Raw genomic sequence first — 26,659 nt, 5'->3', positions numbered from 1 at the left:
TTCTTTTGGCTGCGCACCGAGATCGCGCGGGTGCCCAGTTTTGAGAGCTGCGACTTTGCGCTCCGCTCAGCCGTCACTTTTGTTCCTCGAGCTGATTTCTGGGCCGCACGCAGTGCGCAAGCGCCGGCGGGGCGGGGCGGGGCGGGTGGCGGGTTCCCGGCACCGCCCCCTGCCGCCCCGGCCCGCTCCATCCGGGCACTGCCGAATTAGCATCGTGCCGAGGCACAACTTTGCCACGGCCCCAGCGAGATCCAGGCGCGCGCGCCGGAGGAAATATAGTCCCTGCCAGCGGTCAGCTGGCGCGGGCGGCAGCAGGGCGCGCGCTAGGGGGCTGCGCGGGGCTCCCGGCGCCGGGGGGCCATGCGCCGGGCGGCGCGGGCAGCCCGGGCACCCGGCGCAAGTTAGCAGCAGCCGGAAGAGTTGGGCGCCAGCTCCCCTTTCTTCCCCCATCGTCAGCCCCCTTTCCAATCGGCGGTGAAGAAGGGGACTCGTGTCCCCTAGTGCCGGGACGCCGGATCCGAGCTCTTTCGGTCTGGTCTCTGCGGAGCCGCACAACTTCCCGGGAGCTCAGGCCAAAGTGAGCGCAAAGTGCTGCCCAAGTTGCGAAGATGGAGCTGCAAAGCCGGTCCGAGGCGCTAGCGGTGGAACTTACGCGCCACCAGGTAGGTGGTCCGGGAACCTGGGCCGGGGCGCAGCAGTGACCTGGGGAGTGGAGGCCAGAGGGACCCGAGCTGCGTATCTAACTCTTGATCGCAGGGATGCTGGAAGTAGGCTCCCTCCTGGAAGTATGTCCCGGGGCTGGGATGTACCCTTGGGTCTCCCTCTCCCCCTCGCACCCCGGCAATCCTGCACTGTTTCCAGGTCCAGGGCTCGTGGGACCCCAGCGCGGCGTCTTCGTCGCCGCCCCGTTTGCACAACTCTGGCACCGAGAAAGGGGACCCTTCTAGAACTGTCTTGGGAACGGGGTGCATGACAGGCCCGCTCCCAACCTCCGGCTCTGGCCCAACCTGCCACCGACCCTCACTCTTAGCAAAAGTAGTTTTGGCGAGAGGCGGCGTGGCGGCCGGTGCCCGAACGTTTTTGCGGCGTGCGCGTGTGTGTGTTGGGGAGATTAGGACGCGACTTGAATATTTATGAGCTTTGCTCGACACGGACTCGCCGTGTTTACTTGGCTCTTTGTTCGTCCCCCCTCCCCCGGCACACACTCTCACACTCACTCGTACCCGCACCCTGGCCTGCAAACTTGCACGGCTCGGGGCGCGCCGCCGGGTGGCCTCGGCCCCCGCCCCGCCCCGGGAGCTGCCCCAATGAGGCGGCAGCCACAGGTAAGCGGCTCCGCGCGACATTGCACGGTCGCCGGTGTACGGGAAGCGGCCCCGGAAAGTTGGGACGTGCTGCGGATGGCCTGGCCCACTCGGCGTTGGTTGGTGGGGGTTGAGGGCTCGGGGCTCGCCTGTTCCCCCCGCTTCCCGGGCGGCCAGGCTAAGCCCACTTCTCTGTGTCTCCGTAGAACGGCGACCTCAAGAAGCAGCTCCACGAAAGGCAGCCACGGATCGCAGCGCTCAGCGACAAACAAGTAAGGAGGGAGCCTGTCCCCCACAGAGGACCGGGGCCCACGGAGGGTCGCCGGGCACTTTAGAAGCACCCTAAAAAGTACCCGCGCGGACGCCACACGCACCGACTCCCTTGGGGGTCTGGCTGCGTTTCTCAAAGTTGTCGTCCTCCCTTTCTTGATAGAAAGAGCTGGTTGGCGGCGGCTGAGGGGTGCGCGAGGCTCGGGCGGCCGCCAAAAGATCCGCTCTGTACCTCCGAGGCGCCGGGCCGGCGTCCATCTTGAGCGGTGGACATGTTTTGGGAACGTGGACATTCCCCGGCCTCGGCATCCCCTGATCCCTGCTGCGGTGGGAGGGGGACGCAAGGGGGCGGCAATTCGGGCCTGCACCCCAAACTCCTTGGAAGCCTCGTGTCACGGCCGGCCTGGTTTGGTAATCCTTCTCCCAGCCGGCCCCTTCCGGACCATCCGGCCGGCCTCACTTTTTATCGGAACCTGACGCCAGCTCCCGGGGAACAAAAGAAAGGCGCCCCGGGACCCCCCAGTTCTGCCCCAACTTGGATGTTTGTGCCTGAAAGGGGATATGGGGACCTGCGAGGAGCTCCAGCCATGGGGGTGCGCGCCCGCCGCCCCCTCGGCGAGGAAAAGTTGTCCATTGTGAGTTAGTTGCGCTGAGCTCAGCGCTCTGGGTTTCAGCACCACGAACAGATGCCGCCGCCAGAGCCCGGCCGGCTGCGCGCCCCCGAGCCCCTCCCCCTCCGAGCGCGCCCCCGCCCCTGCGCGCCGCCGGCCGAGAACTTTGAGCAATACAGCCAATGGTGCACCCGGGTCTCCGAGGCGGCGGGCGGGGGCGCGCCCCTCCCTCCCCCCACTCTCCGCCCGCGTACGGGCATTGCTCTTGCTTCCTTCGGAATGCTGCCGCCCGCTTCGGACTAGGGCATCCCGGGGACCCCCGCCCGGCCGACTCCCCTCCCCCAGCCCACGGGCTCCCCCGCCTCCTCAGCGGCCGGTAGCCCGCAGTCCCCTGGGAAGACACATTGGCTCGTAGGTCTGTGCTCCAGGCTGAGTCTTTAAAGTTGCAAAGTGGTGGGAGGGGGGCGCGTAGGAGCAGAGGGGGCGCCTAGCTGGACCATAAGCGGGGAAGTCAAGCATTGGCCCCTTTCTGTCGGAGCTCGCCCCCCAACCCCCCCAACCCCCCAGCTGCGCGCCCCCGTCCACGAGTGGAAGCTTCCATTCCCGCCGGAGGGGGGCCTGCGCGCGGCCCCGGCGAAGTCGGGGAGTTCGCGGGGGGAGGGGACCCAGGCCCGGCATTACCATTTTGATTGCTTCGATGCCATTTTTGGAGGGGGAGGGGTTGGAAGACCCTTTTCCTGAAAGCACAAAGATGTTTAATCAGTGTGTAGAATTAAACCAGATACTTAAAAAAATTTTTTTTAGAAAACCTGGAACCATGAGATAGCCTGGGTAAAACGCGAAGTTGTGGAGTGTTAGGCTCGGAGTAGAAGATTTAAAAGGGAAAAGCCAGTGCTAGGAGCCTTTCCTTGCAACAATGTCTCTTTTATGTGGGCCCTTCTTGGCAGTAGTTACACTATCTGAAGTGGTTCTTTCCGAGCTTACGTGCGATCGTTTCCTCGGTATAGTGGCAACTATTTCAGGGCTTTAAATTTTTTCATAGTAACTGAATAGTTATTTATTATCTTGCATGCCAGAATTTAGATAAGACCATAAAAGAAATCTTTGAAAAAATCCTGTTTGAAGGTAGAAGCTGCCGCTTGGGGGCTGGGGAAGGAGTCCTCCTACCCCCAGGACGTCTTTGCCTTTAAATTTAAACTCGGGAGTATTGCCTGCAAATGCACAGTGCCTCCATCTTTTTGTGTGAGTGCTTTAAAATAAAGAAAGGAAGCCAGAAAAACTTTTGTTCTCTGGCCTTTTAAAAATGTCTCTCGTTTAGATGCCTAAAAATAACGTCTGGTAGGCAGCCAGGGTTTGGCCTGGCCGTAGGAACTTGTGTTTGCGACTGCAAGTCTGCTTTTCCGTTTCTCTTTGTGGCCTTTATATAACAAGGGCTCATAAAAGAGGGAGAGGAGGGGGCTCCCCGAGGCACGGTTCAGCATGCTAATAGAGTTGCCTGTCTCTCCCACGCTGGCTGCAGCGGGCTCTCCGAGTTCACCTATGCAATGAGCTGGTGGTTTTAACATTCCGCGCTGTCCTCTGTGGGGCGGGGGGCGGGGGCGGCAGGGGACTTCGAGGTGATTGGCAGTTTGCTAGGGGCAGTTGGATTTACAAGGTCAGAGGCCACTAAAAATCCAGTCAGAGTTTTGAATGAGATCGTCGTGGATACCCCAAAACTTGCCCAGGAGGAGTTGCACTGCAGGAGTGAGGGTGAAAATTTTTATAAGTCAGGTGTAGTATCGTGTGTATTTTAATTCAAGGAAGAATTTAAAGGTACAGTCTCTCCATAGAGTTACTTGGAGAAAATCTTAGCCTTTCCACTTCCAGAGATATTTTCCTATGCGGGGGGGCCCCTTGGAATATGAAATAAAAGGGTTCAGTTTCAATGGAAAGTTCACAGGTAGGAGATGAACTACGTAGTGAGGGGACATCTGGCCTGTTAACTTCCTCTGTTAGACACAAAGTAGCAGTAGGGTAATGGCCAGACAGTGTCCCTCCTGCAATTCCCCGCTATTGCCCTTGGCACTGGAATGTTTTGCTTCTTAGTTACTCTGAGAAATAAAGACACGTTTGAAAGGACTCCTAGAAGTGGCTTGCTCAAAGAAGGGAGAGAAATTCTGCTTACGGTTTTTTTTTCCATCATTGGAAGGTCTTGGGGTTAAATACAAAGTACATGTTTACCTACCTTGTGTTTTTCAAGAGGCATTCATGTCCTCCTCCCCAAGAGAAGGAGGGAAGGTGTGAAGGCGACCCCAAAGAACAGGTAGCCTGCCATGTGGGTCTTGGACCTGGAGGAGGGCGAACTCCAGGCATGCTGTGTGAAGTCTCTATTAGCTGCCCCGGTGTTTTTTTTTTTTTTTTTTTTTTTTTTTACTCAGCACATGCTGAGATGCAGTAACATTTTAATCTGCATTGTCAAGCAAGAAGCACTTTGTGTACATAACAGGCATGTCATAAATATTGGAGCCTCTTGCCACTCCTTTGGAGTTCTGTACAGCCTTTTAAAGCTAATGGTGGCCTTACCTGACCCAACTTCCCTCAGTCCAGCCTGAGCAGGGTTAGCAGGGCCTCTGTCTGAGCTGCAGGTGGAGTTCCTGTGGTCTGGCCAGAGAGATTCTGGAGGTGAACTTGGGGTCTGGGGCAACACCTGATCTATTAATTTTATGGACTGTGCAATCGGAGGGGGCTGTCTTCAAGCGTGGCGATAAAAATCTGTCTTCTTGAAAGGAAATATGTAGCAGGTGCCCAGGGCCCTGAGTCATGTCTTGACTCACTCTCTAGGTCAGACACCAGAGAGGCTCAACACCTGAGTCCGTGTGCTGGTTGATTCTGAGGGCACTCACCACAAGACGGGAGGCTGAAGGGGCTTTACCCCCCACCCCCACCCCCGAGCTTTGTGCTCCAGAAAGGTCAGCTTCAATCTCCTTCCAAGCAAGAATGCAGGGCTGTGTTGAAACAGGATGGTTACACACTAAAGAGAAGATAGCAGTGAGAAAGGGTCTGTGATTTATTCTGCAGGAAAGCACTTGGACAGCAGCCCCTGCAAGTGCTTGGATCTATGCTCCCTCCCACCTGAGCTCTCCCACAGAGCAGCTTTCTCCCAGTGGATCTCCTCAGGGCTGTTCTCTCCTGGAAGATTTCAGAAGCCTTTTCTCTTGTGTGTCTCTCTCTTTTTTTTTTTTTTTTTTTTTTTTTCTTGTGTGTCTCTTATCCTAATCACCTACAGGAAGTTTGATGCTTTTCCTACATCGCAGGCCCTGGGTCATTGCTACGGGCCTGTTAGCGAGCACTTTCATCCCCTGGAAGCTAGGCACTGCCTTCTCCCTGGCCCCGTGCCACTTCTGCTTTTCTGTCTGAGAGCTGCCTGGTTTGGACTTTCTTATGAATGCAGCTGTAATTATGCATGTTTCGTCTGTGCTCACACTTGGTCCCTTTCCCTCCATACCTCCATGTTGGAAGTGGATACAGTACATTTTGCTTAACCGTTCACCTGTTGATGGGCATGTGTGTCCTACCTGCTAGCAGGAATCTGCCCAGCCCTTCCTAGTACGTTCATCATAGTGACTTATATAACTTGGGCTATGATCACAGTACTCTTGGGCCTCAAAACCTTCAGTGGTCCACTTTTGCTCCTAATGGAACCCTAGGGTGCCCCCTACTGTTCATTCTCTGAAGGAGTTGTCCACCTCTTCCAACTCCCACACTTAGTACAGGACAGTTTGGTCGCTCCTTTGCAGTTTTTCTGTGCCCCAAGCACACCCTTGCCTATGGGGATGGCTGTCTGTCTGTTCACTGGCTTCCTCTTGCATGGTTTTCTTTCTTAAGCTGTAAGCTCCATAGGGAGGGAGCCGCCGCCCTATGTTTGTCTCAGGGTGGGGAGGAAATAGCAGTGATGATCTGATGTTTCCAGGGGTAAGCACACAGTGAATGGTAGATTTTTTAAAGTCTTAGAAACGAGTGGTCCGAGAAAAGAGGGAGACCCACTCTCTGGAAACATGTCAAGGTGGGGTGTGGATAGCGGAGTTTTGAAGAACTTCTGGAAGGTGTCTGTCCTCAGAACTCAGATGTAGCTAGGTAGGGCTGGTGGCCCGAGTAAACCTTGTGAGTAGGAGGTAGGGTGCTGGTGGTCTTCCTGGCAGTTAAACCCCAGGGAGGAGGGAAGTCACAGGTGGTTGTGAACTGTGCAACACGGGAGCTGAAATCTGAGCCCAGGTCCTTTGGAAGAATAGCAAATGCTCTTAACTGCTGAGCCAACTCTTCAGCTCTCCACCCACCCCCATGTCCCCTGAGTGGGTTGTATGTGTGTGACACATGTGTATAGATGCCTGTTGGAGCCAGAAGGGGACATAGGATACCCCGAAGCTGGAGTGAGAGGGAACATGGGTGCCCAGATGAACTCAGGTCCTTAAGGAAGAGCAGCGAGCACTCCTAATTGCTGAGCCAGCTCTCCAGCCCCATGGGTCTTTGAGATCAGGAAATTAAGTGTCACTCTCATTCTCTGAAATGGCATTTCAGGGATAAAGGAGAATTTCCATTTGCTTTTAATGTTTTTGAGACAAGATCTAACTATATAGTCCTGGCTATAGACTTCATCTTCTAACTCTTAGTTGCCTATCCTAATTTGGGGGTTCAATCATTGTGAGTCCTGGGGCATGTTCAGCTGCTTGTTTTGTATGGGTATATGTGCACAGGCAGACAGACAGACAGACAGACAGACAGACACACACACACACACACACACTATAGATTAATGCCTTTCTCTGACAGAGTGAATGTACCAGTCTCCTTGTTTCTGAACTTGGTTCTTGCAGTTGGAAGAGCATGGTGGGCCTCTGCTGTAAACGCTCCAGTCAACCGATCCCACAGGTGTGTGAAGGGCTCCTGCCCAGTGCTGGGGATGTGGAGGACCTCCGTATGGCCTCTACTGACGAGTATTCTCATCAGTAGCTGGGAAGGTAGGTGTGCCTACCTGTTCCTCGAAGCCCAGTGAGGTTTTGACTCAAGACACTCAGTTCTCAGTAGCCGAGGAAGCAGTGAGCTCTCTCTGGGTTGAGTTGAGTTTGCACTGGTGAAGAAGGTGGAGACACATGCACAGGGCCTTACTGTACTGCCTGTGCCTAAAATGGCTGTCACATGGGCTCTCAGGCAAACACCTTCCTATCTGATACTCAGGGTGTTCTTGGATCTTGGGTTCAGTTGGACTGGCCAGTCTTCTCTGCTGAACAGATAAGAGAAGGGAAACTCATGGAGAATGGAATTGCCTGTGGCATCGGCATCCTCTGGGGGGACATGTTCAGCACTCTTGGATATGACAAGATGCATAGAAACTTACCTCGCTCCTCAAATCCTCAAGTCCCAGGGCCTGCTCTGGCCAGGCCACCTTCAATAAGCCATTCTGCCTCTTTGCGTTTGTTTGCCTTCCATGGGCAAGGATGAGACCCCACTCCCCCGACCCCACCCCCACCGGGCGGTCGGGAGGAAGTGAGACAAGAGTTGGGAAAGTTTCACAGGAACCCCAAAGTCAAGGAAAACTTTGACTGAGTGACAGGACTGCTCTGAGATTCTCCACTGGACCTGGCTTTCAGCCTCCTGAAGGAAACCAGATGTACCAGCAGGTCTATAGACTGTTCCAGAAGTGTACCTTTTCTATGGGAGGTGTCATGCACTCACCATCCCTGGGGATGGTGACTGCTGGTGGTGGCACCCTTTTCAATTCATCTAGAGAGTTCACTTTGATATTTTCGCCTCTCAAAAGCACCTGCTGTCAGAACTATGCAGTTGATTTCAATTAAGCCTGACTTTTTTCAATGAGATGATGCTGATAATAACTTTGGTAATCCCTCGATGCCTCATTAGAAGAGCTGCTGGCTATGAGCTTCACCCTGCGATGGAGCAGGTCTCTGTCTGACGCCTTTGTCCCTCAGTCTTTTTATTTTGCTTGTGCACGTGAGGGGGTGCTCTGCTTGGAGGTGTCACTCATTCTGAGGATCCTTGGCCGTGAGGCTCTTGATGCAGAGCAGGGTCTCTGGTCACCTGTGGGGAGGGCTCCAGAGGCCTCCTAGGGTGTGTGGCAGTCCCTCTGGCTCTCCCCTACCTTTCTTTTCTCAGAAGGCTCTCATGTGTCTTTAAGAGGCGGGTAGTAAAGGTCTATGTCACACGTTTTCAGACTGAGCAGATCTGTAAATCAGCTTCAGCCTTGGAACCCTCTTTTGTCCCACTCAGTGTTGAGTGGTATGTGGAGTCACACATTAGTAAGTGGAGACGCTCTGGGTGTTGACTACTGGCTGCATGGGGTGATAGGTGTGTGTGTGTGTGTGTGTGTAGTCTGGAGAGAAAGTCAGGTAAAAAAAAATGGAGATCATGAGTTGGGCACAGTTTCCCACCAGTCAGAGATTATTCTGCTGGTCACGATAGGACTTGTCCACGGACAGAGAAAGTCCTAGAGTCTCAGATAGGGAGCATGTGGCAGGTTGGGTTGGGAGGCCCGGCCAGCAGGACTGGAGTGGACAGCCCCTGGACCTATTGATGAGCCCTTACAGTGCCTGCTGCTAACATCCGACTGTGCTTGTGCAGCCCTGGCCTGAGCTCTTCTCTGCAGGGTTTGGGTTTTTCTTTTTGATGACAACTGACATGTTGCTCTGCTTTAAGGTGGGCTGACTCCTCTAATTTTGAAATAACCTCTATTCTCTAAAGGGACAAGCATACTTCCTTAAGAATGTTTTCTTGTGGTTATCATTGTGGGTCTAGTGTCTCCAATGTGGGAGAAATTGCTGATGCAGCTTCTTTCTGGCAGCTTCTTTCTGGTTCCTTCTGATGGTCAATAACAGGCAGCCTTGCCTTAGCTCTCACCTGGGTTGTGCTTTTGGGGGACGGGGCTTGGCCCTAGTCCTGTTGAAGACGAGGAAATGAAGCATCCACAGGGATGTGGAGGAGGTTGGGGTGTCCTGGAGGTAGTCAAACCCTCAGCCTGAAAAAGCAGCTGTTGTAGGTCTCGAAGTGGGGTCCGAAGGGTGGGTGAAGGCCAGTGTCTCACATGCTAGGCCTGGTTCCCAGACTGCGGCAGGGCAGTTGAAAGGAGGAGCTGTTCTCACTGTTGCTTTGGGTTTTATTTTGTTTGTTTTGTTTTGTTGTTTTTTGGAGGGAGTTGTTTTTGTTTTGTTTTTGGGGTGGGTTTTCGAGACAGGGTCTCTCTGTTTAGCCTTGGCTGTCCTGGACTCGCTTCGTAGATTAGGCTGACCTTGAACTCATGTCGATCTGCTTGCCTCTGCCTCCCAAGTACACTTGTTGCTTTGTTAACAACGTAGCAAGGGACAGAGAGCTGACAGCCCTGAGAATGCAGACACTGATGTGTCTTCTCCCCTCCCCTCCCCTTCCCTCCCCTTCCCTCCCCTTCCCTCCCCTTCCCTCCCCTTCCCTCCTGTCTTCTTTTGATACAGTCTTACTATGTAGCCCCCGGCTGACCTGGGACTCAATGTGTAGACTAGCTTGGCCTCGAACTCAGACATTTGTCTGCTTATGCCTCCTGAGTGCTAGAATCAAAGAAATGTACCACCACCATCCGGCTAGCAACTTAGAGATGCTCTAAGTCTTTATACTCCTGTGAGCACAGCTGGAGTTGGATGCTAGACTTGGGAATTGGTAGATAAGGGTGTCTCCCAGCATCTGCCAGAAACGGCCAGTGGGATATGGCTGAATGTATCAGATGTGAGTACCAAAGGGGAAATGTTGGAGGACACATCCTCTCACAAAGGAGAAACTGAGGCCATGGGTAAGAATGGGCCTGGGGTCTGTGTCTAGGGGGCAGAACTAACTGGAAGGTGTAATCGTCACCTGCTACATTGTGACCAAAAGGAAGGGGGTCCTATATTTATTTCTGCTAGAAGCTGCTGCTTCCAGATAGTAGGTCCTGTGTAGGATGTCCTTGTATTTGACTGACAACAGGGTCACCAAGAAAGGGTCCCCAGGTGATGCACTCATGGCTCTAAAGTGATTCTTAGATGCCTGGTGGCAGCAGACTTCCAAACCACACAAATAAGAAGTGGGCAGCTTGGGCAGGGCCCCTGTTTTCCATCTAGAGTTGTGTGTGAAGCTCGTTGGCTTAGATTAGTTCCAGCACTGTAGGTGAAGGCTGGTTGCCTTAGCTCCTGTGTCCCTGTTTGTCGTCCAGCCTATGCACACACCATGCTGCATTTAGAGTCTACACTTGGGCATAGAGGTCTACAGCGGGCCTGTGAGAGGGTAAGCTCCCTGAGTAGAGGTGCTAGAAGCAGAAAACCAGTGAGGCCACTGGAGGACATAATGCCTGCTCTCTCATCCCTCAATGGGTGTAGCAAAGTCTTAAGAGATGGCAGCAGTAGGTGAGGGATGGGGGTCTGGTGAGATGGCTTTGCCTGGAGATCTCAGTAAGCTGTCACTGGGACAAGCTGAAGGAGGCTTTCTGCCCCCTGGAAAGGGACAGGCCAGGGATGGAATAGGAGAGTAGGAAGGGAGGAAGAGGGCAGTAATCTCATGTCATTTGGGTAGACAGACAATCTACACATATAAACAAACTGCAGAGTGTCATTAAAAGACATATCGGACACTCCGGCCTAAAACCGTGAGATACAGCTTATCAGGTGACGGGCAGCATACCTGTAATCAGTGGAGTGTTGCACACCTAGATTTAATGATGCTGCTTGGTGGTGACATGTGTGCCAGGGCAAGCTGCTGCTAGGTGAGAGGTCCATCTGCTCATACTGTGGCATACACACACACACACACACACACACACACACACACACACACATACACACACACCTGTGCCCTCCAATCTGTTTTGGCCAAGAAAGAAAAGGCACATGCTAGCCACTGGTGTGGTCATGGTGTAAGGTTGTCACAGCTGCAGGCATCATGGCAAATGTGGGCACTTTGAAAGGTGTTCAGAGAGCCACCATAGCTGGTTTCTTAAAGCTGAGGCGCAGAGCGTTGAGCACTGGGGACTGGAAGCACACTGGGGTGACAGCTCTCCATGTCTTAAGCCCTTTTTGCATATTCTCTGGTGTGCTCCTGATCTTTGTGAGTGTGGGTGGGTGTTCAGGGGCACACACTCTCGAGTGTGTGGGCAGGGGTAAGGCTGCAGTAGCCATGGCTCCTGAACACGCTGACATTTAGCTTGTGCGGGACAGTGTTGGGTCAACATGGTGACAGGACAAGGACAGGTGGTGCTGCCAGCCTCAGGCAGGTGATAGTCAAACACAAGTGAAACATGACAATTAAGGGACGGGAAGGCACTCTGGTCAAGTAGAGCAGGGTCAGGAATATGGCCAGAGGACAAGTGAGTGTAAAGAGGAGAGCTGAGGTAGGGCTGGATGCCTCTCTGCTGTGCTACTCCCTTCCCATCCCCCATTTATTGATTGGTTGATTGATTGATTGATTGGTTTTTTAGATACAGGGTTTTTCTGTGTAGCCTTGGCTGTCCTGGACTCACTTTGTAGACCAGGCTGGCCTCGAACTCACAGCGATCCGCCTGCCTCTGCCTCCCTGAGTGCTGTGATTAAAGGCATGCGCCACCACGCCAGGCTCTCCTTCCTGTTTTAAGTCAGCCCCTAGCCCTGCATGCTGGGGTCAGGATTGACACCATTTCGAGAAGAGCTTGTGGGGGACTTGTGCTGTCAAGCCACACTCCACCCTAGAGGAGAAGAGGCCATGACTGTTAACTGTGGCCAAGGCCAGGTGCTTCTCCCTGGCGGGGAGATTCTGGAGATTCTGGCCAAATGGCAACCTGGGTTCCCAGACTTCAGATGGGAGGGAACACCTCAGCATAGTCCCTTGGGCCTGTGACATGGTCTCATATACTCTGCTCTGTGAGTGCGTAGTGAAGGTGCCTGATGTGTCAGTCGGTGCATTGGAAGCAGGCTTCCAAACAGACCTGGGAGAAACCCCTAAGGACTGGCTGTCCTCATCCAGAGCCTCGCTGGGGTAGGCAGCCGCTTGATCTATCAGACAAGATCTGGTTTCTTCCTCTGGGTCAACCCTCTGGTAGCTCCACTGGGCCGAGTCACAGCCTAGTCATGACTTCTCTCCCTCAACCTCTTGTCCCGTGGTAGCATCTCATGGTGGCTACTTAAGAGAACACGAGGGCTGACCCACTGTGACTGCAAACGTGAGACTCTAAGGTGTTTGGAGGCTGTGGTGTGTCTGAGCTTCCCAGGTGTAACTGTTCTGCGGTCCCCGTATGAGAGCCCAACGAGGAGAGTACAGCTGAGCAGAGCTGAGCACAGCGTAGCCAGAGAGATTGCGTAACCACAGAGCCATTGAGGTTCCTCAGGGTGTTAGCCATTTAGATCAGTGAGTGAGGCTTTTTAAGTAAAATAGACCTGCAGCTCTACCCCAACACTGAGGCCCAGGTCAGCATATCTAAGTTATTTTATTAATGCATTCTGCTGAGTGGACATGAATGGGCAGCACAGGCCTCTCACACTGTGGATCTAATTATAAACACAAGGGACGGCACCAAATAAGCCACCTTGGAAGGAGGAAGAGTCTGGCAGCAGGGTTAAAGCAGCCTTTAATGAACTTCCTTGGTACTTGTATCTTAGCAACACATTTTATTACATCCCAGTGCGCCTGGACTTGCGTAGTAATTTATCCCTCACCCCTTCATGGCCCAGCCCTGGTGACTCAAGAGAAGAATGTGTGTGTGTGTGTGTGTGTGTGTGCGCCCCTCCCGTGCTTTCCCAAGGCTCTGTCTGTCTCTTTTAGGCTTTGTTTAATCAATAAAAAAGATAAACATGCTATGGGGGTGCCTGGGGGTGGGACTCTCTAGCCTGGGACTGCTGCACAGAGGAGTGGTGGCCTGACCTGGCAAGGTGTGCAGCCCTTGCCCAGCTGGGGTCCCACACGTGATGCACACTGCCTTGTGGATTCTCTTATGCTTCCTGGGCTGGAGTATTCTTATGTGTGCTTCATTCTTACAATCACACTGATTTGGAGATGACAGTGAAAGAGGGTGTGTGTGCAACTCATGGCTCAGCAGCAGCAGCAGCAGCAGCAGCAGCAGCAGCAGTAGCAGCAGTAGCAGCAGCCTGTAAGTGGGGAGTCATCGTAGAGGGGTTGATAGACGGAGCCTCCAGGGTAGGAACAAGGGCTGCTCAGGGCTGGACTGGGGCTGCTGGATCCCGGAGACTTCATCCAATTACCCTCTTCTATTCCTCAGCTGTGCATTTCCTGGGTATCGATTGTATGGATACAGTTTGGGGCTTGAAACAACAGTGAGCATAGCTAATGACTCTGGACACCCAAAGCCTGAAATTAGTGTATCTACACAACTGAGTTTTTTCAGAGACCTCTGCTTGCGTCTTCACAGGCTGTGTTATCTCTTCAGTGCTTTCTGTCATTCTTTCCTTCTTTTGGTTTGTGTTTTTGTTTTTTGAGAAAGGGTCTCATGAAGCCCAGGCTGGCCTCAAATTCCATGTTAGGGATTGAGTGATCCAAGGTTTTGTACATGGCAGGCAAGCTCTCTATGTGTGAATGGAGCTATAGCCCCAGCCTGTTGCTCCTTACACATAGCCACAGATTTGTTTCATTGTGCCATTTTGCCTTCTTCTTCATATGAGGACACCAGTCTTTTGGGTGTAGAGGCCACTCTGTCCTAGGATGACCTCAACAAAGTGAGGTTCAAAGGCCCTATTTCTGGTTAAGGTTATAGTCCAAGGTTCCAGGTAGACCTGAACCATGGGTGTCACCTCAGCCTGGCACATCTATGGGTTATAGGTTAGGCATACCCTCATCTGCTAGGAGAAGGGGATGCCAGGGCTTGCACTGACCCTGGCAGAAGAGCAGTGGCCTGGCTTTACCCTGACTGCTGCTGTCATTGTCACGCATCTCCAGCAGCACCCCGCTTGGGGCTTCTGTTTCTCCTATGCAGCCTTCACCCATTGTCCTGATTGAGGGACAACCCAGGGCCTGCTGGAGGGCAGATGTCAGAACCAAGTGAGAGTGACAGTGTAGCAGGGCTGACGGAGCAGGCAGGTACGTTGGCTCAGGCCTCCTGTGTTTTAGGCAACAGCTTTGGGTCTCTAGTGCTTGGCTCCTCCTGGGCAGGTCGGTGGTACCATTCTTTCTGTTTTACTCCTGAAAGTTCCAAGTGGTGGGAGCCTGCCCAAGGTCCATCCCAGGGCAAGGGAGCTGGGCAGGGAACAGCGGATTGCAGAAGTTTCTGCCTTGCTCTCACAAGCTTTATTACCTACTTCGCAGAAAACCCAAGATTTGAAACTGTTTATTGTGACACAGTGTAGGCGATGTAAGACCACCTCACTGTTGATGGATAGGTGGCGCAGCAACTCAAGCCCATTCAGACTGTTGTGTGACTGATACTACCCATCTCCAGAGCTCCCAAATCTGCTAAGAGCCGAAACTCTGTCAGCACTTAACAGCTTTTCACTCGCTCCTCCCAGCACCCTACAGCTCCCATTCAACCACCTTCTGCATCTTAGTTTGACTTCTTTAGGGGGCTTCAGATAAAGAACCACACGTTGAATTATTTTATGCAGTTCGGTGCCATCCAGGCCTGTCCGTGTGCAAACAGGAATGGGAATTTCCTTCTTTTTGTTTGTTTATTTGTTTATTGTTTTGTTCTACTTTTTGTTTTTTTGGGGTTTTGTTTGTTTGTTTGTTTGTTTGTTTTGAGACAGAGTTTCTCTGTGTATCCCTAGCTGTCCAGGAACTTGCTCTGTAGACTGTACTGGCCTTGAACTCACAGAGTTCCCACCTGCCTCTGCCTCCCAAGTGCTGGGATTAAAGGTGTGCACTACCTCCTCTCAGTAAAATTTCTTCTTCTTCTTCCTCCTCTTCCTCCTCCTCCTTCTTCTCTCTAAAAGAGGGCATCAGATCATATTAGAGATGGTTGTGAGCCACCATGTGGTTGCTGGGAATTGAACTCAGGACCTCTGGAAGAGCAGTCAGTGCCCTTAACCTCTAAACCATCTCTCCAGCCCCTTCTTCTTTATTTTTTTTTTCTTTTGTAGTCCTGGCTGTCCTGGACTTGCTTTGTAGACCAGGCTGGCCTTGAACTCACAGAGATCCGCCTGCCTCTACCTTCCAAGTGCTGGGATTAAAGACATTCCTTCTTTTTAAAGGCAAAGTAAGATTTTCCTGTGTATAGACCCCTTTGTGTCATCATCTGACTCTTTCGGTGGCTGTCAAGTCTGTGGTATCCAAGGCCCTCCTTTCTGTCTTTGGGGGTGCCTCCGAGATAAATTGAGCAGGGCAGAGGTCCTGAGAGTAGCCTGAAGTACTAACTTGGTTATTCTCTGGAGATAGTCTGGCTGTAGCCACTGCTCATCTGATTCAGTGTTGCGATCAAGGGAACCATGACTTTGATATTATTGTTTGCCAGGGAGTGGTTGTCTCCTGAACAGCTTCCCTAGCCCCTAGCAAGTCTTTGTCTTGGGGACATGGTGACATGGAGACATGGACATACTTCCTCCAAGTGCACTGATGTCTGATGACAGTGCAGTGACATCCCACTGGGTGTCCACCCTGACATTAAGAATGTGGGTGTTCAAAGTGTCGACCAGCTGTGGTGTTTATTTAGACTTTAAATTATGTCATTTGTTCCTTTCTCTCCCACTTGCATGTTCATCACAGGTGTGGGCGATTGGTTCCCCTGAACACTCTCATTCATTAAAACAGTTACATTTGTTTAGCAATGTCTTAAGGTGGCAGGCACCATCCTGAGTGTTAACCTAATGGAACATCTCGTGAGAAAAATGCCAAGGTTGAGGGCTGGTGAGTCTCCCCCTCTCTCTCTACCAGCAGTCAACCCGTAGCTCATAAAAGATGCAAGAACCGGATTTACCAACCTGAGGAAAAGGTGTGCTCCTCTCACACCAGACTCCTCTGGGCATGGAGCAGCTTGCCGTTGGAGGTGTGAGTTCCCTTTCACAGAAGGAGCCAGTGGTGGGGATGACCAGGCAGGAGCCCCTGGAGGACTTGGCTAATGTTTGTGAAACTTCCTTAGAAGCCGAGGCTAGGGCTGACATCCCTGCACACCATTGAGAGGCGCTGTGTACACACTGCTGGTACATCTGTAGACATTTCTTCTGTAAACAGGGAAAAGACTGGGATGGTGACAAGTGGTGGGCACTTGTGTTCAGGGATCAGAGGACCTGGGGATTCTTGAGCCGTCACCAGTTCTCCGTGACATCAGCTCTTAACATTCTATCCCTAAACCTTATGGATTATGTGAGCCTGAGCTCGCTCTTGGACCTGAGTCATGCTCTGAGTGCTCAGTCTGTGAAGTGGGATCATCAAGCCTTGTAGGATTGGAGGTGGGAGGATACATGGTGGGTGTGGCAGAGCCTGGCACAGGTGGCTTCTGGAGTGAGTGATGTGGTCTTTGCTCCCATCTCCTGGCTATTTCCCTCTGCTGTTGGCTGCACAGGCCTCCATTGCCTCCAGTTTCCCATTGGTCCTTACATTTTCATCCTGCTAACTTTACCCTCTATTTATTTTTCCTGCTTCTGCAGCTGCCCTTCTTCATCTCACAGCAGAGCTCATGTGGGAAAGCCCAGCAGCTTAAGTGGCTCCCCCTCCCCAGCATGTGTCTTCTGCGTTGTTACAATGTTGTTTATTCTAAAGCTTGACCCCCCCCCCCCACATGCCAAATGCTCTCACCATCTTGGTTGCCGAGGACAGTTGCTCCAGATGTTTGCTTGCTTGACTTCTCATCCGAGTGCACATGTGGGACTGGAAAAGTTTCTGTTGCAGGCTTACATGGGCTTCTGGAACCCTGCACACCTGCCCTCAGCCTTCGTGGGGAGGCAGTCGGCTTCAGTTCAGAAGCTGTGGCCTGAGGAATAAAATCTAGCAGGTGGTTGCAGTAAACAGATGGGTCCTTTCACAGTCTGGCCCCAGGTTCTTCAGCAGCGTCTCCTGACACACTGTGGACCGCTTGTTAGAGTCACCAAATACCTGAGGGGTCACTGAACTTTCACCCCAAGATGGTGATATATATATATATATATATATGGGCCCAGGCCATACATGAAGACCCAGATAGATCCTAGATCATCTCCTCGTGAAGGGAACTCTGGGTTCATCTGATAGTGGTGATCATGATGCTGATGACAGCATGATGGTGATGCTGGTGGTGACTATGACAGTGGTAGAGACTGTGCTGGTGTGGTGACCATGATGGTGATGCTGGTGATGACTATGACAGTGGTAGAGACTGTGCTGGTGTGGTGACCATGATGGTGATGCTGGTGGTGACTATGACAGTGGTAGAGACTGTGCTGGTGTGGTGACCATGATGGTGATGCTGGTGGTGACTATGACAGTGGTAGAGACTGTGCTGGTGTGGTGACCATGATGGTGATGCTGGTGGTGGTGACCATGAGAGTGCCACTGATGATGATGGTGACCTTTATGGTGATAATAAGAATGGTGATGACTGTGACGGTGATTTTCTGGTAGTAATAATAATAATGTCAGTTTGACAGTGCTTGTACTGTTGTATTACTACTGATAGTGGTTGCCTTGGTGGAGGCAGTGACAACAGGTCCCTTCTCCCCATGTTAAGCCCTTCATGAGGAAATGGGATTCTCCGCATTAGCAGGAAAGTCATCACACTGAAGTCTTTTATACTAGGGACTTAAACCCTGGGTGCTGGAGCTTGCCAGTCTTAGCTTTGCCACTTGATGGCAAATCCCACTTAGAACTTCAGTGTCCTGTCAATGAAATAAAGTGTAAGCAGGAAGCACAGTCTTTTGTTGTAGGGGAAGGGCTTGGGGACCACCATTGCATATACTTTATGTCCTTGAGGATGCAGTGCTGTTGTGTGTCTGTAAAGGAAAAGGAAACACTTTATAATTCGTAACCTCTCTGGGGTTGATGCCTAACAGGGAGGAATGCCATGCTTCCAGAGGGGAATCTCACAAAAGCCACACAGAACTAATGACAAGGGAACTTGAAATTCCACCAAGCACTGTGTTTTAACACACACAGTGTTTCCCCTGTCCTCTGATGGCCATCACATCCCACCTCACTAAGCACCCACCTCAGTGTCTTGGGTGCCGAGATTCTGTGTGTCCCTCTTCTGCCTGCACTTGGTGACCATGGAAAATGACGAGGTTCTAAATGGAAATAGCAGCAATAAAGTGTATCTTTTTTTTTCCTTTCAAGACAGACTTTCTCTGTGTAGCCCTGGCTGTCTGAGACTCACTCTGTAGACCAGGCTGGCCTTGAACTTACAGAGATCCATCTGCCTCTGCTTCCCAAGTGCTGAGATCAAAGGTGTGCACCACCACCTGGCCTAATAAGGTGTATGTCCGTGTGATCTGTCTAAAAAAATAAATAAATAAAGCTCTTAGTAAAGATTAGGTTGGTAAATCATGGAACAAAATGTAGGAGCTCATAAGCAAATACAAGGTGTGCTGGGAACTTCCACCATTACTCCTGAGAACAAGTAGTCCTAGATTAACTGAGGTATGCTGTCCATGACGGGCATACATGCTTCACACAGGTTCCTCAATGTTGCCACCACCATCTCCATCACAGCAGGCTTGACTGCCTGCCCACATCTATCTACCTATACAAGTGCCTGGTGCCTCTCCGCCCATAGAGGTCAGGGTCTTCACCATTAGATCTAGGGCTCTGTGTGTTACATGCCATCCACAAGATCCTGGTACCTCTGAAGTTTGAGAACTCTGGCTCTGGTTGAGGTGGACAGTCTGGACACCTAAAAAACTGGAAAGATATAGTTGGTTTTGCTTTCCCAACCTTTGTTGGGTCTTCTCTTCTTGGGAAGTTGGCAGTGGTGATTATTGTGATGAAAGAGATGACAGGGATGTCAAAGGGATAGATTCTAATCAAGTGATGACTGATGGGGATCGTAGTGATGGAGATGATTGATGGAAGGTGAGGATGATGGTGGTGGTGATGACTGATGGGAGGTGAGGATGATGGTGGTGGTGATGACTGATGGGAGGTGATGGTGACGATTGATGGAGATGGTGGTGATGGTTGTGGGAGGCAATGATGGTGACTGATGATGATGGTGGTGGTGATGATGATTGATGGAGGTAATGATGATTGATGGGATGGGATGTGATGATGATGGTGATAATTGATGGAAATGGTGGTGTGATGATGGTAATGATGATTTACGGCAGATGACAATGATTGCTGGAGATGGTGGTGGTGGTGATGATGATTGATGGAGATGAGGATTGATAGAGATGATGATGATGGTAGTGATGTTAATGGTGATGATGATTGGTAGGTGATTGATGGAGATGGTGATTGTGGTGATGATGGTGATGATGGTGATAATTGATGGAGATGGTGGTGTGATGATGGTAATAATGATTTATGGCAGATGACGTTGATTGCCGGAGATGGTGGTGGTGGTGATGAGGATTGATAGAGATGATGATGGTGGTAGTGATGATAATGGTGATGACGATTGGTAGGTGATTGATGGAGATGGTGATTATAGTGATGATGGTGATGTGTGATGGAGATGGTGATCATGTTAATGATGGCGAGGACTCTGGTGATGATGCTGATGATGGAGATGATCATGATAACAATGGTGATGATGATGATGATGAATGATGGAGAGGATGGCGTGGTGGTGATGAGTGATGGAAGATGGTGGTGATGATAGTGATGATGGTGATACTGATAATGATGATTATGGAGAGATGATTATCATCAAAGCGATGGCAGTCATGCTTTACTAATGTCAGAGAATGATTGAGGAGATTCACAGACAGATAAGGAGTCCTGTATTAGTCAGGCTTCTGAGAGGAACGGAGCTGATGGAATGAATCCCTCTATGTGTAGAAAGGGGATTTATTAGAATGGCTTACAAGCTGTGGTTCAGCTAGTCTAACAACGGTTGTCTACCAGTGAAAGGTCCAAGAATCCGGTAGTTGTTTAGTCTATGGGTCTGGATGTCTCAGCTGGTCTTCAGTAAAAGCTGGAATCCTGAAGAAGTAGGCTCTGGTGACAGTGAAGGAACAGACTTTCCAGGGAGAGCTAAGACAAGCAGGCAAAGAGGGCAAGCTCTTTCTTCCATGCCCTCTATATAGGGCGACAGCAGAAAGGCCAGATTAAAGGTGGATCTTCCCACCTCAAAGGATCTGATTTAAAAATGGGTCTTCCCACTTCAAATGATTTAATGAAGAAAAAAATCCCTCACAGGTGTGCCCAGCTGCTTAGCTTTTAGATAAGTCTAGATGAGTCAAGGTGACGACCAAGAACAGCCACCACAGGCTCAGTTAGAGCCTTGGACCTCCTCACCCACCTAAGTGAGGCATGGATGCTCTTAAGCCTCAGTTTCCCTGTCTGTAAAATAGAACCAATAATAGTTTCACAGCGCTAATTCCCCTGCAGATGTTAGTGTTTTATTATGGTTCAAGATGCACTGGGTTTTTTTTACAAGTTAAAATAATCTTTTTATTGTAAGCTAACTCATAGATACAGAATACCATAAAAACCTGATGGATGGCCTAATGAAGCATCTTACAAATAGCACCTATGCCAAGAACTGGAATTCTGTCAACAACACTAAAAGCCTCCCACAAAATGACTCCCAGCCACTGCTGAGGAAACTGTCCTGTCTTTTGTATTAACTGCTTTTCTTAATTTTTTTTCTAAACAGTGTTTTCTTACCCCAAAGTATATTTCTAGACCAGATAGTTTAGTCTGATCCTATTTGTCTTAGTTAGAGTCACTATTGTGATAAAACACCATGTCCATAGGCAACTTGAGGAGGAAAGGGGCTAATTTCACTCACAGTTCCGTATGACAGTTCATCATCAAAGGCAGCGGGGACGGGAACTCAAGCTGCACCTAGAGGCAGGAGCTGATGCAGAGGCCATGGAGGAGTGCTGCTTTCTGCCTTACTCTCCATGGCTTGCTCAGCCTGCTTTCTTATTGAACCCAGGACCACCAGCCCAGGAGTGTTACCACTTGCAATGGGCTGGGCCTTCCCCCATCAGTCACTTATTAAGAAAATGCCTTATGCCAAGCATGGTGGTGCATGCCTTTAATCCCAGCGCTCAGGAGGCAGAGGCAGAGGCAGAGGCAGATGGATCGCTGTGAGATCAAGGCCAGCCTGGTCTACAAAGTGAGTCCAGGACAGCCAAGGCTACACAAAGAAAAAGAAAGAAAGAAAGAAGGAAAGAAAAAAGAAAAGAAAATGCCTTATAAAGGACCTTATGGAGACATTTTCTCCGTTGATGTTTCATCCTTTTAAATGACTCTAGCTTATATCAAGCTGATATTAAAAGTACCCAGGACACTATTAAACAACTGGTGTCTTTAAATCTCTCTTAACCTAAGGTTCCTTATCCATTCCTGTGCCCTCTTTTTCTTTTTTTGTGTACATGTCTGTGATACATGTGTGACATATGTACATATGTATACATATGTGTGATGTGTATACATGTATTTACATTTGAGTGATGTGTGTGCATCCATTAGTGCAATCTCAGAGGTCAGAGCACATCATTTTTCAGCTAGGCTCTCTGGCTAGCAAGCCATCTCAACCCTCTAGTCTCTTCCCAACCCCAGCAGTGGGTTTGCAGGTGTGTGTATGAGCGTGGAACCACAGCTGACTCTTACATGGGAACTGGGGATCTGAACTCGGGTCCTTGAGCTTGTGCAGTGTGTGCTGTTACCGCCTGAATCACTCTCGTGCCTGCTGTCTTTTCTTTGTAGATTATTTGTTAAACAGCCTGGGATGTTTGAATGACAAATTTCTGAAAATCTAAATTTTAATCACTTCTGTGTGTTCTTTTCCTCACTGCATTTCTTCTCCTCAGACCGTGGCAAAGCCACAGGGGTTGTGTAGCAAAGCTAGACACGTGATACATTGTTTTTTTGATTGATTGGTTGATTGATTGATTGTATGTATGTGTGTGCCATGGCTTGCATGTGGAGGTCATAGGGCATGTGGAGGTCATAGGGCAACTTGTGGGCATTAGCTCTATCTTCCCACCACGTGAAAATTAGACTGAAATTGTCTGGTGTGGCAGCAAGTCCCTTTACTGGCCCCTGACTACACTTGATTTTACCTAATGGATCCATAGCAGGAGGCAAACATTGGTTTCAATTTGGTCTCAAGTGGTTACTGTTTGAGTGTTTCTGTTTGGGCTTTTCTTAGACTAGATTTTAGACTATTTCTTTTCTTTTTTTCTTTTTAAAAGGGAGTTTAAAGTTTACACACAAAATGTCTGAGAATATAGCTTAGGGATGGGAGAGGCTTGTCTAGCGTGAATGAGGACCCCTAGGTTCAGTCCTCAGTCACACACACACACACACACACACACAGAAAGAGAGAGAGAGAGAGAGAGAGAGAGAGAGAGAGAGAGAGAGAGAGAGAGAGGAGAGAGAGAACAAGACTCTCTATCAGGTCCCTCTTACCACCCCGTGGTCTGTTTGGTGGGATGGACCCTGTGTGTGCTCTTCTACTCTTGCCTCCTGGCTCTGAGGAAGGGGCTCCTCCTCTCAGTCTTTGCTCAGTTTCCACTAAGGAGCCTTTACAGTGTGTGCCCTGCCTGCACCAGCATGTGTCCGGAGCTCAGGACCTAGGGATGGCCAGATTTCCTTGAGGGCCGCTGTACTGGCTAACTTCACAGCCAATTGCTGGGTGTGAGAAGCCAATCCCTTTTCCCCATTGTAGGTTTTTCAGACCCATCCTCGCCCCATTTGCCTGTGCACACAACTCTGTCCATCTCCAGTTTTATGTTGTTCCCTGGACTTTGTCTTGGAGTGCTGCTGGCTCCAATCTATCACAGTTCGGTTGCTGTTTCATTCGTAGATGCTCCCATCAGCCCCTGGGCCTTCATCCTCACTAATCCTGCTACTCTGTAACTTATCTCTAATGAGCCCCTTAAAAGATGAACAGTGACCACTACATTAAAAAAAAATCCAATTTCCAATGCCTTCTCTAAGCCTTGCTAGCGATAATTCCCTGAAACAAAATCTGAAATTAATGACAATTGACAGCTTTATCTGATGTGGGACGCCTTCCCTTGTCTTAGTTTGTATACGAACCCTGTGGTCGTTGCTGGGCAAGTAGCCGCGAGATGCTGGGTTGGAGAGCCTTGCAGGACAAGCCAAGCTGTGTGGTCCTGTAGAGGAGTTAGGAACACACGGGCTTGGTGAGGTCCAGATTCGGCTGGGAGTCCTGTACCCCTTGGTGTAATTGAACTTCCAGCCTCAGCTTCCTCATCTGTGAAATTTGTTCAGCAGCTCCAGTGTTGAGGGCTCGCAGAAGGTGGTGGTGACCTGTGCCTACAGCTGGTGCTCAGAGCTTGCTCTCATCTTGTTGTCCTATTGTCAAACTCATTTACCCACTTCTGCCGTGAGGTGGGCCATGGCCAGACACTGCTGGGGTTCTCTGGGTAGAACCACAAACGCACAATGCAAACTGATGTTGTCTAGGTCACATCTGACAGAACCAGGTTAAGTCCACACTCCTGCTGTCTCTAAAATGGTGATTGAGTGCTTGGTGTTTGTCAAGATACAGAACAGCCAGGTGCCATGTGGGAGTTCTGACGTTTCCCCGGGGGCAGCATAGCCCTTCCTGGGCAGTGGGGTAGTATGTAAGGCGAGTCATTTCTATAGTGAGATTGCCATGGTAACCGGTCCCATTTATACTAAATTGCATTCATGGTCACCTTTTTGTCAATCTCCTTTCTAGAATTCTCAGAATCACTCCCTTCCGTCCTTGAACAGAGTGCCCTAGGTACTGCTGTCATTAGCTGTTTTCCTATCAGTTCCTGGGGGAGTGTTGTGTGTGGCCACTGGGATGACAGTGTCGTGTCCGTCTCGCCCGCCCCCCCCCCCCGACTCCAGAAAGAGCACAGGTGTGGACCAGGCCCAGCAAACACTCGTTCTGAGCCAGTTCCACTCTGTGCTGATCAGAACGGCCAGGCAATCACCTGGTGGCTTTGACTCTTGGTTCCCTGCTCTGCAACATTAGCCTAATCCTTAGGCTGTGTGTTTGCTGCTGGGGGTGGGGGGATGTTCTATAGTACACTTGCTACAGGCTAGGTTCAGGGTGAGGTGCTGGCAAACCCAGATCTGGAGACCTAGGGCCTGCCCTCAGCAAGCTCAGCCAAACAGAGGAGGCAGGTGAGAGAAGGGGGGTTTCTAAGGAGCTACTAGCCTTACCACAGGCTGCTGGAGAAGTGTCTCCAAAGATGCTGGAAGTGACAAAGGTGTTTGTTTAACAGTCAAGCCAGGCCAGCTCCTCACCTTCCTTCCTCCTACCTCTGTCCCTTCCTCCTCTTTTCTTTCCTCCCTTCTTTCTCCCTTCTAGGTTCCAGGTCTCTCTCTCTCTTTCTTTCTCAACCTGATTGGACAACCAAGCCTGTGCTTTCTCAGATTCCTTTTATTCCCTTGGTCCCAGAGAGAAGCAGCAGGGTACCTTATATTCGGTCCCTAACTACCCCCACTCCCACCCCCACCCATGTCTACAGACAGTAGCTCTGAGAAGCCAACAAAGCCCAGGAGTTGTTTATTTCTCATTTTGCAGAAATGTTTACTCGAAGGCAGAAAGCAAGGTGGAATGGTTTGATTTGATTAGCAAGTCTAAATGTATTAGCCACGAGACAGAAACGATATTACAATTAGTGCTAATTAGCCGTGCTGATGACTCAGAGCTCAGTGCAGGGTGGCAGATGTTGGTTCCTGGTCCTGGGTTAACCTGAGAGGGCACAGTCCCCTCGTGAAGTGTCTGGGCTCCCTGGGGTGGCCGACCCTGGACCAATTATGGTCAAGACTGAGTAAAAGCTAATTAGTCACTTTGGAGAGACTCAGGTGCAGCGCTTTATACCTGTGTGTGAGGTGACTTCATGGTGTGTAGGGAGATGGAGGGGGGATGCGCCTGTGGAACTTCCAGCTTCCAAGCTAACCCTGAATTAGCACCATCAATGACTGGGGCTTCCTTTGTACTCTTCTCTCTCTCTCTCTCTCTCTCTCTCTCTCTCTCTCTCTCTCTCTCTGTGTGTGTGTGTGTGTGTGAGAGTATTGAGGAGAGGGAGAGAGAGAGAGTGCACGCACGTGAGGCTGCCATGGTATACACGTGGAGGTCAGAGGACAGCTTGGGTCTCATCTACCTTGTTTGAGTTGGGACTTATTGTTGTTTATTAGTTTGTACACTGGTCTGACTGTGAACTTCTGGGGATTCTCCATTCAGCCTCCTCTCTTGCCAGCTTCTGGGTGTCCCAAGGATCTGAAATCAGGTCCTCATGCTTGTGAACCAAGCACTTTATCCACGGCCATTCCCCAGCCTTGCTCTCATGTCTTTACAGATCTTTATCAGAACATGGTCCCCTCCAAACCCTATTGCTCATGTGCACTAAAGTTCACCTTCTGAGAAGAGGTCTGTGCTGTGTCTCTCGGTGCAGCTCCAGCCTGAGGTTACATTTTTTAGATGTGTGGTGGTGCTGGAAATGTATCTGGGTCAACCTACATGACCACATCTTCACACATTAATTTACCTCAACGAGGTGTCCTTAGCCCCAAACAATGAATAGGACCCCCGTACTTGCCTCCCCAGAATTTCTAGTTTTCCCTACAGAGTCAGATGTGCAAACATCCTGCAGAGAGGAGGCGTCAAGTCCCTCTTTCATGGACTAAGGAGAGGGAAGGGGTTGTACAACAGGGTGGGTGCTAAGTGTCACTTAATGGTGCGTTTGTAAAAAGCCGATGAAATGCAGATTTTACCTGAACTTAAGAAGCTAAGTTTTAGAAGCTTTAGATTTTAGAAGCTATGATAGTAATCTGGTTTGTCAACTCCAGTGGATTGAGAGTCACCTAAGAGGGGGAGTAAAGCACGCCTCTGGGTGTGTCTGTCCATGATGCCGTGGCCGTGTTCAGAATGGATTGACATGTGGGGCAACAAGTGAGGAAGAACCTTCCATGTGGGCACTCCTGTACAATAGACTGGGCTCTGGATGGAATAAACGTGGGGAGCTGATATGGTCAGCCAGAGTAGACCAGAGTGGTCCAGCGTGCGCATGTGCATCTCTTCCTGAGTGCGTTGTCGGTTGTTGCTGTCATTGCCTGTGATGGCAGGCTGTAGCTAGCTTCTTCAGCTTTTCAGCAAACTCACGCCAGTGACTCTAGAGAGCATCACTGGCCTCTTGTTCTGAGGCTCCCAGCTTCCTTTAATTTGGTTATTGTTATTTTCAAAAGTTACACATTTTAACATTCTGATCTCCAGCATAAAGTACAATGTGTGTACATCTATAAAGCATGCCTGCAGGTGTGAACATCTGTGTCCAAGGTGAGGGTCAGGTGTGTTTCCTCTAGACCCTGGCATTTGAAGCTTCCTGGAGGCTGATGTGTAAGTTTAAGAGACAAGGTAGAAGAACAGTGTGTGAAGCCAACTGTGTCAACTGAAGGTAAGCTGTAATTTGCCTTTTCCCCCTG

At 50.5% G+C, this 26,659-nt stretch overlaps 1 protein-coding gene across 2 annotated transcripts in view; it reads left to right on the top strand.

The window, feature by feature from the left end:
- The first annotated feature begins 369 nt into the window (after positions 1-369).
- Positions 370-26,659, top strand: part of Phf21b (PHD finger protein 21B) — a 71,241-nt gene continuing 44,951 nt past the window's right edge. Inside the window, exons 1-2 of one of the 2 annotated variants that reach the window (XM_051160130.1) lie at positions 370-662; positions 1,511-1,576. In XM_051160130.1, coding sequence (XP_051016087.1) covers positions 609-662; positions 1,511-1,576 — 120 coding nt within the window. In that variant the 5' untranslated portion in view covers positions 370-608. Of the gene's footprint in view, positions 663-721; positions 1,326-1,510; positions 1,577-26,659 lie in introns of those variants that run through there. The other variant, XM_051160129.1, reaches the window with a different exon arrangement.

The sequence above is a fragment of the Acomys russatus genome, chromosome 17 (assembly GCF_903995435.1).
Source record: "Acomys russatus chromosome 17, mAcoRus1.1, whole genome shotgun sequence".
NCBI lineage: Eukaryota > Metazoa > Chordata > Mammalia > Rodentia > Muridae > Acomys > Acomys russatus.
This window is presented reverse-complemented; position numbering and strand designations above follow the sequence as displayed.